We start from the raw sequence: 13,164 nt of genomic DNA, 5'->3' as shown, positions 1-13,164 counted from the left end.
TCTTTTTGTTGGAAATGCCATTCCTTGCATCATATTTGGTGGCTTTTAAAAGCAATCTCTGCATTAAATAGGTCTTTTTTATCACACAAATTCTTAAGGTAATAGGTAACTATATTTGGTATATAGAATAATTATAATTTATGCATGTCCATCAGTTTGAATTGTTTTACACTAGTCATTTTGATGCCCTTTATAGCTTGCTGTTCGGTGTGAGCTGATGCTCCATGTTTAAGGCCGTACTTTGACCTGTAATTGTTAACTTTTTATACATTGTGACTTGGATGGAGAGTTGACTCATTGGCAAGCATACCACATCTTCTAATTTATACCTGAAATCTGCCTCATTTCATTGTTAAGTGTTCAACATTTAGTTTCTTAATCAGGTCAGTTTCTCAAATAACTTTTTATACGACCACAAAAAAAATTTTGTGGTCGTATATTGGTATGACGTTGGCGTCGTTGTCGTCGTCCGGCGTCGTTGTCATCCAAAGACACATTGGTTTTCGCACTCTTACTTTAGTTTAAGTGAATGGATCTCTATGAAATTTTACCATAAGGTTCAATACCACAAGAGGAAGGTTGGGATTGATTGGGGGTTATGGTATCAACAGTTAAGGAATTAGGGGCCAAAAATAAGCATTTTTGTAACTTCCAGACATAACTTGTGTGTTAGTGTATGGATCTCTCTGACATTACCACAAGGTTCCATATCACAAAGGGAATGCTGGGATTGATTTTGGGGGTAATTGCCTGAAAATTTTAGGAATTAGGGGCCAAAAAAGGGGCAAAAACAAGCATTTTTCTAGTTTCATGACAATAACTTGTGTGTAAGTGTATGGATCTTTATGAAATTGTACTACAAGGTTCCATATCACAAAGGGAAAGCTGGAATTGAGTTTGGGAGTAATTGACCATAACGTTTAAGAATAAGGGGCCAAAAAGGGGCCAAAAATAAGCATTTTTCTAGTTTCCAGACAATAACTTGTGTTCAAGTTTATGGATCTCTCTGAAATTGTACTGCAAGGTACCATACCACAAAGACAAGGCTGGGATTGATTTTGGGGGTAATTTCCCCAAAATTTTAGGAATTGGGGGCCAAAAAGGGACAAAAAAACAAGCATTTTTCTAGTTTCAGGACAATAACTTATGTGTAAGTGTATGGATCTTTATGAAATTGTACTACAAGGTTCCATATCTCAAAGGGAAAGCTGGGTTTGAGTTTGGGGGTAATTGCCCTAAATATTTAGGAATTTGGGGCCCAAAAGGTGCCAAAAAACAAGCATTTTTCTAGTTTCCAGTGACTTGTGTTCAAGTGTATGGATCTCTCTGAAATTGTACTGCAAGGTACCATACCACAAAGGGAAGGCTGGGATTGAGTTTGGGGGTGATGAATCATAAGGGGGTTCAAAAAATTTGAGGGGGGGATTTTTTTTTCTTCATTTTTTTTCTTTAAAATTTTCCATTTTAAATTGGTTATTTCTAATTTATATATAAAAGCAAATAATAATGATATCGGTTGAATAGGTAAATTAAATTTTTTTTAAGTTCTTAGACCACATTCATTCTCTGTCAGAAACCTATGCTGTGTCAAATATTTAATCACAATCCACAATCCAAATTCAGTGCTGTATCAAGCTTGAATGTTGTGTCCATACTTGCCCCAACTGTTCAGGGTTTCGACCTCTGTGGTCGTATCAAGCTGCGCCCAGCGGAGCATTTTATTTAAATTATTAAAAAAAATATTTTGTACCAATTTTTATCCCTCCAGTACTTTGTCGCAGAATGAGAGACATAGGGATTACTATCGGCGGCAGTTGTGTTGGCGTAAACTATTTGTATAAAGCTTTATAAGTTCTGTTTCTCAGATACTATAAGCAGTACGTCAATTGTTCAGTTTTCTGCTTAAGTTAGTTTGATAGGAACTACTTGTGATAGGTCATTGATATTTACTATGAAGTTGCATTACTATCAGTACATATCAGTTTGACGACTATTTTGAGGCCCTGCCCCCTAAGTCATGGTCCAATGACTTTGAATTAATTAGCAATTTTCAATGTTAAGTTTTCTGCTTAAGTTAGTTTGATAGGATCTTCTTGTGATAGATCAATGATATTTTGTATGAAGTTGCATTAATATCAGTACATATCAATTTGACGACTATTTCGAGGCCCTGCCCCCTAGGACATGGTAAAGTGACTGAATTAATTAGCAATTTTCAACATTAAGTTTTCTGCTTAAGTTAGTTTGATAGGATGTACTTGTGATAGATCAATGATATTTTGTAAGAAGTTGCATTAATATCATAACATATTAGTTTGATGACTATTTCGAGGCCCTGCCCCTAGGTCATGGTCCAGTGACTTTGAATTAATTAGCAATTTTCAATGTTCAGTTTTTATGCTGAAGTCAGCTTGATAAGAACTACTTGTGATAGATCAATGATATTTTGTATGAAGTTGCATTAATATCAGTACATATCAGTTCGATGATTATTTTGAGGCCCTGTCCCCTAGGACATGGTCCAGTGACTTTCAATTAATTTTCAATTTTCAATGTTCAGTTTTTCTGCTAATATAAATTAGAAGATGTGGTATGCGTGCCAATGAGTCAACTCTCCACCCAAGTCACAATGTATAAAAAGTTAACAATTACAGGTCAAAGTACGGCCTTAAACACGGAGCCTTGTCTCACAACGAACAGCAAGCTATAAAGGGCCCCAAAATGACTAGTGTATAAGAATTCAAACAGGAAAACCAACGGTCTAATCATTATAAAAAAATTTGTAAGGGGTCTGCGGAACCCAGTGTCTCGCCTACTTTTGCTGTTAATCGCAGGCTCAACAAAAATGAGGAAAAAAATTAATAAAAATATTCCTCTCTATACTATCTCTTGATTGTAAGTAGCTTCTGTCCAAGTTTGGTAAAAATCCAGGTTAGTTTATGAATCTAATAAATGTTTTAAAAACTTAAACTGCAGACTGGGTGTAATGTTAACTGGAAGAAAAACTAAGTCCATTTATAAGTAAAATACGGAAAAAATGGAACAAAATTTTAACAAAATTTCCTTGTAGATACTAGCTTATAATCATAAACATGCTTCTGTCAATGTTTGGTACAAATCCAGGATAGTTTAAGAAAGTAATTAAAATTTCAAAAACTTTAAGCACAGAGTGAATGTAATGTTTCCTGGCAGAAAAACTAAGTCATTTATAAGTAAAATACTGAAAAAATGGAATTCTTTTTTTACAAAATTTACTTTTGAATATTATCTTATGATCATAAAACTGTTACCACAGAGTGAATATTTGTGGTTGCCGTCGCCGATGACAACAACGACGACGCAGACGATGGAATGTAGGATCGCTATGTCTCGCTATTTCGACAAAAGTCGAAGGCTCGACAAAAATGAGAAACCAGAAACACCTATGAACCACACCAACAAACGATGACCACTGAACAACAGGGTCCTTCCTGACTTAGGACAGGTGCATAAAAATAAGTTGTATTGATATTAACTACTTACAATAAACAACTATATTTTCTATAAAGTTAGATTACTGTCTGTACATCTCAGTTTGTCGACCATTTTCAGGCCCTGCCCACTAGATCATAGTCCAGTGTCTGAATTAATAAGCAATGTTGCTGTCCATCAGATTGTCTTTTTCTGAATTTTGTGCTGATAGGTGAGACATATCTGTGTGTCAACAGTTTATCTTCTTATAAGATACTAAAAGCAATAGGTCAACTATATTGGTGAATGGAATGGTTCTAAGGTATACATGTCTGTCTGGCAAGGTTCATCATCTGACATGACCACATTTTCATGGTTCATTGGTCAATGTGAAGTTTTCCTGTTAATGATGGCTTCTTTCATACTACATGTATAAGCATTAGGCTAACTATATTTGGTGTATGGAATGATTGTAAGGTGTACATGTCTGTCTGGCAGGGTTAATCATCTGACCTTGTATTATAGCTATTCTAACTCCTTTACATAGTAATAATACTCCAATAGGTAGTTGGTATGTATTACAGCAGAATGCATTGAGTGTGTAGGTAAAGGTAGCATCTTTGGTTAGCTTGATTGTAAGTTAAACTGTGAAGTCATTATTAGGTTAGGTTTACTACCCTCCTTTCAGAGTAGTCTAGTCCTACAGACAGATAGATTGGTTATCTGTCGGACTAGTCTACTCTTTAAGGAGGGTAGTTTTACCTAACCTAATAATGACTTCACGGTTCAGCAAGCAAGCAAGCTAACCAAAGATATTACCTTTACCTACACTCAATGCATTCTGCTGTAAACATACTTATAAAGATGTTTGGAAAATTTCACTTAGCTATGGTATTTTGACCCCCCTGCCATGATATATTGAATCCCCTACTATACACCTCTAATTTCAAAAATTATAGCTATTCTAACTCCTTTACATAATAATAATACTCCAATAAGTAGTTGGTATGTATCAAACCTGCTTATGAAGATGTTTGGAAAATTTTACTAAGCCATGGTATTTTGACCCCCCTGCCATGGTATATTGAACCCCTTACTATACACCTCCAATTTAAAATAAATCATAGACCACATTTTCATGGTTCACTGGACGATGTGAATTTTTCCTGTTAACGTCTGTTTCTTAGATACTAAAAACCTTAACCTGTTGCTTAGATACTAAAAACCTTAACCTTTCAACATAAAATCGATCATGGTAAGTAAAGCAGCCGTGACATTTCAGCATGTACAATCTTGTTTATAGATCTTCATACTCCCCTTAGTTCTATGATTATAGGTCACTTAGTGTATGAGTACTTAACTTGGATAGAAAAATAAATATTGAGTAATAAAGATTAATCAAAGGGCTTGGAAGCTTTAGGGGATAGATTGCCAATATTCAATTCTGTAAATTCAGAAATTATTGCGTGCATTTATTATTGCGATTTTGTCATTTTAGATTAAAATACGATTTTAATTTTTGCGATTTTGAGAAAAATCCTGTTTAATTCATATACAAAATTTCAAAATGGGAGTTTAAATAATTGCGTTTATAACCCTGTCGCATTTTTCTCAATAATAAAAACATCGCAATTATTTCTGAATTTACAGTATCCATTTACATTATCCAAGTGACAATTTATATTTGGCTTTTTGGACCCCTGTTGATCATTATCCTAGAGGTAATATTTTGACAACACAATTCATGTTTGTCTATAATAATGGCCTCAAGGCAAATGTTAATGTTATGAATCTTTCTGCATAGACAACTATCCAGTTAATTAGACACCCAATTTTCAAGATCCTATCTACAATGTAGTAAGACGAGTTACAGGACAATGATTTTTTTATTTTTGTATACCCCCTAACGGCCCTCCAGGGGTTGCATGAAATTTCTGATACCATTGCACAAGTTTGCCTAGATAATGTGACTTCTGATTAAAATTTCAACTTTCTTTCCTTCGTAGTTTGAGAGATTTCAGTGGCTTACTGTTGTCACAAAATTAGTTTTTGTCTAGAATTCTAACCTTATGGCAAATATCCTTATTCCAAAACCTATGGTACAATCAGCATAAATGCCAGGTTTCAAGATTCTGATACTTGTTGTTGGTAAAATTATCCTTGACATTACATACAAGCAATTTTGAGAGAACATGTTTTACTTGTTACCTGTAGTTTAGAAGGGTATCACGTGTCGAGCAGGATCTGACTAGAGCACCTGAGATTACCCCCAAGTTTTTTATGGGGTTCGTATTGTGCAGTCTTAAGTTTTTAATGTAGTGTTTTGTAGATTGTTGTTGGTCTTTTTGTCATTTTTTTGCCATGATTTTGTTGGTCTCTCTTTAAATAGATAAGGCAAAAATGAAAAAGGTCTAAAATATTTTGAACATATTTATTTTTTTCTGATGATCTGATCATATAGTGGTGTTTTTATTATGATATATCACACTCTTAAACACAGTCATACTCTAATAAATACTCTAATTATGTATATGAACTCTATCAAATCCAAAAATAAACAAAACATACAAAATAAGTCCCATTTATCAAGAAAAAACAACATGAATGTAAACACAGAATCAAAGAAGTCTACATAGTCAATGCCTTGTGGAGTTGTTTGGTTAGTTACAGTTATACTGGATACGGTTGTTTAAGAACATTTGTGTTTATTGGCTTTCTACATTATTCACTAGTAAACTTTAAACCCAGTTATTTACCCGACTTTTCCTGATTGTATTCAAGTAACTTTTAAATGATTATTTTTGGACGGAATCATTTAACTTGACACTTACAACAGAATCAATGGTAGCTGTTGCTTGATACATTAACAATACACTCATTGTTTAATTGGACCTTTTTTATCTTCATAGTTCCACAATGTCATCAGCTACTACAGAGATAGTATTCACATATTTAGATGATTAACTCAAATTAAACATTGATGCTAGAAAAAATAAGTTATCACCTCTAATGCAAAGTTTATCAGAACCTTGAATAGTGTTGTTTATTTGGGTTTTACTATTCTCAATAATTTTAGACCTATTTTAAATCTAGGATTTATAATGTATAAATCAAATTTATCTTATATGAAACAATGAGTTCTGTACAAAACAGCCAATAATTTACAACAAAATAAAACTTTCCTATGACATTTCATCTATGAAATCAAATGCTGTATCTGAAACAATTCTATAAAATGAAAAAAAATGAGAAATTCCTGAGTTGAATTTTTGTATTTTCAGAATGACGTCACCAGGATTTAACACAAAAATCACAGGAAAGTTAAGAATAGAATCTAAACAAAATACATAACAGAACAATAAAGACATTTTCTGCTTCAATATTGGATGCTTTATAGTAATATCAACAGTTAACAACTGCCTCAATATTAGATGCTTTATGGTCAACAGTTAACAAGAATGTTCACATGATTGGTTGATAACCATGCATGATAATATACAATTTGTGCATGATTACTTAATTTGGTTTTCAAGAAAATAATTCTATTGGTTTGTAGGAACAGTCCTGATACATTCTATTTTGTAAATAAAATGTATCTCGAATTCCTGAAAAAGTTTTCAAAGCACCAATTTACCATAAAGCTACAATAAAGAAACAGAAAACTATGAACGATTGTACACGACATGTAATATACACTTAAATTATAGGACAAGTAACACACTCAACAAGATAAAACAACCAACAATCTCTCTGTAACCATAGTAACATAATGTTTTCAACTGACACAACACATGTGCTGTGAAAATAAAATTTGAACTGTAAATGTCAATGTTATCATAAAATGGCAGTGATAAGAAAAACGATTAACTAATGTCTATATAGGGCAATTCTTACATAAAAAGTAATATTGTTTGTCAATATCATTATTCATGCAACAGTTTATTTCAAAGTTAAAAATAGTGAGAGAACAACAAAATAAAAGTTCTAATCACATATGGATAACAATACTTTATACTCTTACATGTCTAGCTGTTTATACTGTATGAAATGAATACAGACATTTAGTCTAGATTTCTGATCAGTATTTCAATTGAAACACATATAAAAAAAAATAATAAACAAAGGTGTTAATTTTCACACAAATTTTTCCTGTCAGAAAAACTAATAATCTAAAAAGGCTTTTTTGGAACACATTCACATCTGCAAATGTTAACATCAGAAACTTGACAATGGAGAAAAATAATATACATGTACAATGAATGGCCTAACATAGATATTCAGTGTTCATTATTCAGAGATTTCCTTTTTTCTATTATAGATAAGGGTCCATCAAATTAACTGAATACATTTGAATAGAATATAGTCAATATCAGAGAAACCTGTTCTCAACCTTCTTTTATCAATTGTTTTTTTCAACAGAAAAACGAAAATAAACTTAGAAACAAAATGTTGATCATGAATAATAAACCAGTTTTGAGTTCCTTTTAAGGAATGAGTTGCAACGGTTAAAATGATGTTAATAGGCATACATGATGTCATTGAATAATTGACTCTTACTGTGACTTAATAACATAAGCATTGTGATATTGGAAATGTATAGGAGGATGCACGAACGTGGAAATCATCTATTATCTCAGTAAATCTGTGAAAAATAAAATTGAAAAGAAATAAATGGAGAATGTGTCCCCGCTTGCATACAACATTATAAAGGGACATAACTCAAGAACAATAAAAGTGACGCTACCCAAATTTGTACTTGATCTTAGTTTTGTGGTAATAAGTATTGTGTATAGGTTTCATGTTTGGTTGGGGCAAACTTAAGTTACAGAACGGAAACTACAAATTTTGCAATTTTTTGATTTATAAAGGGGCATTAACCTCAATAATGGTTAAAGTGACACTACCCAAATTCAACTTGATCTGTGTTTTATCAGTGGAAGGCAAAATTAAACATTGCATTGTATAAAGCATTGATTGTACTTGATTCAACTATAATCATGGTTAAAGGAAGATAACTCCAATTTTTTAAAATTAGAAAAAAAATGAAAACCTTAGCAATTTTTCCATTTGTAAAGGGGCATAACTCTAGAACAATAAAAGTGACGCCACCAAAATTCAAAGTTGATCTGTGTATTGTGGTAATAAGCATTGTGTATAAGTTTCATAACATTTGGTTGAGGCAAACTTAAGATTAAGAACGGAAATGAAAAATTTGAAATGAAAAATTTTGCAATTTTTCCATTTATAAAGGGGCATAACTCTAGAACAGTTAAAGTGACGCCACAAAAATTCAAATCTGATCTGTGTTTTGTGGTAATAAGCATTGTGTATAAGTTTCATAACATTTGGTTGAGGCAAACTTAAGTTAGAGAACGGAAACCAATTTTGGGACGTACGGACGTACGGACAGATGGACAATGGTAAAACTTAATGCTCCCTCCGCTGCGGCGGGGGCATAAAAATAAATGGCAAAAATGAACATATACACAACAAATAATTAAACTCCATTACAGTATACCCAACAATGAACACAGTATTAGTACAGATCTATGATAACAGCAGTGCATATAAAAACTTTGGTGCTTAACCATACTGACCTAAATACAACATCATCACCCATACATTTATACCTTTCCATTCACATCTTACATATACATTTATAAACTTATAAGTAAATTTAACATTTCTTTTCAATGCTGTTGCAAATGTGTTTAAGACAAAGTAAAATATACTTCTATAAAATAGGCATTTCTTTTTCTAAATAATTAAAATGCTAGTTTCTAGTCTCGTGGATAATTTACTATGCTTTACAAGCTAAACTTTAAAACAACACCTTTTTATCGAATATTCTTTACTAATAGACATTATTTTAAACTTGGTTAAATGGCTGGTATACCCATCAATTAACCACAACTAAAAACCTTGAGTTATCATATATAATGAAAATATTGGTTTAAAATGTTAATCAACTTTTCCCCTTCATAAGAAATTGTAACAGAAAATTAATCTACAATGTATCTCAGCTACTATTGTGAACCACAAAAAGAATATACTTTTTATATCAAAATCTACAAAGTGTGGAATAATTTTACAAAAATCACAAAAATAGAATCATCACAAAAAGCACTTTTTTGGTAATTCAGCAGTGTTTTAATTATGGAAATAGCCATTACCCACAACCCTGTAATACAGACTCCTTTACTTTTCAGATTAGAGAGGCACACCAGTGCTAATGCATTACACATGCATATACATTCAAATGAAAGAACGTGTTCACCACCTGTTAATTGAAGTTAATTTCATCACAGTACACTTTATATTTGGACAATAGCCCACTTTCCCACAAATTTCCATACAAAATAAAATTAATGTGCATTTCTGTGTAAAAGATAAAATGTTAAAATATCTTTTTGCAATATATAAAGCATGCACAATTTATTTCCATTTCGATGAAAACTAAATATTGCATTTCCAAATTTGGCACCAGATATATTATGTTTAGCATCTTGTGGATATTCTGCCTGAGCAACATTTATCCTTGCTCGTGTCAATTTGAATAAAAAAATTTGTTTAACAGATAAAATCTTTTCAAGTGATTTATGTTTTATTCCCATATTTGTTGCTAAAATAAAACAAAACTGAGGCGAGTTATTACACGAAATAAACATTCATCAATTTACTCGTAACGTGTGGGTTTCCATAGGTGCAGCAGAGTCATATAATGTGTCTGTATCTTGCGTTGGTTCACCTTGTAACTGGCATTGATTGTTCAGAGTCCCTGCTCCACAATCACAGAAAAATCGATCATGTCGAATGAACTCTACATCATGACTGGCATGACAAGTTTTAATACAGTTCACACATATTGCATTCCTCTCTGTTGTATTGCAAGTCCGACATCTGAAAATAGTGTAACAACATTTGTAACGACAATGTATGTTTTTGAAGTCACAATTCTTTTGAACAATAGTTTTATTTAAAATAACAGTTGTTAAGTATTTCTGAAAAAAAAACCCATCATTTTCTTCCAACTAATGCTTTTTTTAATTTAGATTTCAAACATGTTTCAAGCTTTATCTACACCTTTTCCTTGTTAAATAACCCTCAAAGAGAATATATAGATATGTAATATACACTTAGTGTACTTGTAAAAACCAACTCACTTATTTATTGCTCAAATTCTGTATGTTGTGTATACCACTAAATTTTAAGAAACAGTTGCTGATTAGGCAAATTACCCAATATATCTTTGTAAATCTTTTTCCTCTTATTTTTTTTTTAAATCACTAGTTTGTCCTTATCTTCCTCTATTATTTTTCATACAGGCATATACAGTACTATACTGAACAAATTTACCTATAGTAGTTGTGCATTTGAAAATAGTGTGGCATATAAAATATACTGCTGATATTTACCTATAGAAGTCATGCATTGGAAAACTTGTGTAACTGGATATTTTATATAAGCACTGTCCAGTTGATACAGCCCTGTGTACCATGTTGTGATTGCCTGTGATAATGTTATCTACAAACAGATCAATGAATCTCTTTTAAGAATAATCATGTTCCATTCAGTCCAATGTAGTAAACTATTGCTTGTGACAACTAACACACAAAAATAAATTTGTTTTCACTCATTTAATTTTTCAAATACATCCAAGTTTGTGATTTTTCTCTTTTTACCAGATTTGATGACCTTTGTCAATGAACACCACATTCTCCTGGGTGTTATTTTATGATTTTGTGAAACAGAATTAAAATGCTAAAAGTGCTTCATATTTCTACCTGTTTCTAGGCACAAATAGATTCTTCATTACAATGAACAATATGGTTATTCCATCCCATATCTACAGGCACATCTCACTGTATTATTATCATATGTGTTAAAAGTGTGCATTATATGATATTAGTTTCAGTCATTGTTGAAGGCTGTATGCTGACCTTATAGTTGCTTAGAAATAATCCAAATCCAATATTATATTTTTTAAACTATCTTACCTTTTTGTTTTGGATGAACACCACTAGCTAGACAGAGTCCTCCGAATTTATTATTAAATATTTTATTTCCTTCTAATGTTGCCGTAGCATTGTTTGTTATTTCTATACCAGCAGCATTTCCATCAAATATACGATTTCTTCGTAAGGATGGATGACTGTTTGTACTAATTAATACTCCTGCTTGTGCATTACGAAAAATATCATTTTCTTCTAAAATGCCTATAAATACAAAAAAGATTTCCTTTCAAAAATAATGGCTACAATCTTTTATACTTTTATCTATCATGGATAAATTGTATGTAAATATAGAATTTCTATGACAAAATTGCTGATATAATAAAAACAAATAATGCCTTTGGTTTGGGTTCTTGCCAATCACTGAATGCCATATGATGACTTATAGAGGTCAATATAGTATCATGTCAGGTGTGAAGACAGGTAAAAGTGATTAGTGATTATTAACTTGATATCCTCCAGGGGTTTGGAGGACCCTGTGGATTGCCATACAACAACAAGTGGCAGTTTCTTACTGGATAAGCATGGCAATCACAATTTATTTCCTGATAACCAAAATTTTATTTTCAACCAAAAAGGTCATTGCAAATGCTCTATATTGATCAATTTTTAAATCTGAAATTTATTTCAGTCATTTGAATTTAGTCAAGACACAAATATGACTGTTTCCTGACCCTTGACATTGTTATCATGTTTAGCCAACATCTTTGTTTGCTTGTTATAATGAAGATCTATTGCCCACTTATTTCTGCTGGATTTGATAACATATTGATATCTAACATACTTCACTCTTTATACTCTTCATGTTCTTCTAAGAAAACTTAATGAAATATTCAAAGATTATTTTTGTTTCCTTGAAATATGTTAAACAAGTGAAACTGTCAGCTACTGCTCACTGATGATACCCCCGCCCAAATATTTTGGTCAACATGAAGTTGTTGAGTGATGAATCTGAAAACGCATCACAGGGTATAGCTGACTTATATAAACCCTGAAACCAAATTTCAGAAATCCTAGTATTGTAGTTCCTGAGAAAAATGTGACGAAAATTTTCAACTTGGCTATCATGTGTAAAATGATACAAGTGTTCGGTAAACAGGCAGTTGTTGAGTGATGAATCTGAAAACGCATCACACAGTATAGCTTACTTATATACCCTGAAACCAAATTTCAGAAATCCTTGTATTGTAGTTCCCTAGAAAGATGCAACGAAAAATATTCATTGGACGGAAGGACGGACTGACGGATGGATGGACTGACGGACAGATGGACAGACAGATGTAAAACAGTATAACCCCACTTTTTTAAAGCGGGGGTATAATAAACTAGAGGCTCTCAAGAGCCTGTGTCGCTCACCTGACTCTACTTTGGTTTTAGAAATCATGTAAAGATAGATAAAAATCATAACAGATACCCAAATAATGATTGAGGCCAAATTTTGATTAATATTGGTCCCGTTATTTAATAAAATATCCTGGTGGCCATCTTGAACAGTGAATCGGCAACAAAGTAGCAACACTTGGTCAGCACTTCATAAGGAACATTCATGCCATGTTTGGTTTCATTCCATTCAGTGGTACTCTAAAAGAAGACATTTGTATGTATTTCCCATAGGGTCCTATGTTAAACTAAGCCCCCCCCCCCCCCCTAGCGGCAATCTTGGATGATGGATCGAATGCAAAGTAACAACACTTGGTCAGCA

The 13,164-nt window shown here is 32.4% G+C and overlaps 1 protein-coding gene across 1 annotated transcript in view; it reads right to left on the bottom strand.

The window, feature by feature from the left end:
• Nucleotides 1-5,867: 5,867 nt before the first annotated feature.
• Nucleotides 5,868-13,164, bottom strand: part of LOC127739437 (F-box only protein 11-like) — a 47,381-nt gene continuing 40,084 nt past the window's right edge. Inside the window, exons 17-19 of the mRNA XM_052251206.1 lie at nucleotides 11,448-11,666; nucleotides 10,866-10,974; nucleotides 5,868-10,350 (exon numbers count right to left, since the gene is read on the bottom strand). Coding sequence (XP_052107166.1) covers nucleotides 10,122-10,350; nucleotides 10,866-10,974; nucleotides 11,448-11,666 — 557 coding nt within the window. The 3' untranslated portion in view covers nucleotides 5,868-10,121. The remainder of the gene's footprint in view (nucleotides 10,351-10,865; nucleotides 10,975-11,447; nucleotides 11,667-13,164) is intronic.

The sequence above is a fragment of the Mytilus californianus genome, unplaced genomic scaffold (genome assembly GCF_021869535.1).
Source record: "Mytilus californianus isolate M0D057914Y unplaced genomic scaffold, xbMytCali1.0.p SCAF_4, whole genome shotgun sequence".
NCBI lineage: Eukaryota > Metazoa > Mollusca > Bivalvia > Mytilida > Mytilidae > Mytilus > Mytilus californianus.
Note: the sequence above shows the minus strand (reverse complement) of the source record. Positions and strands in the feature narration are given on the sequence as shown.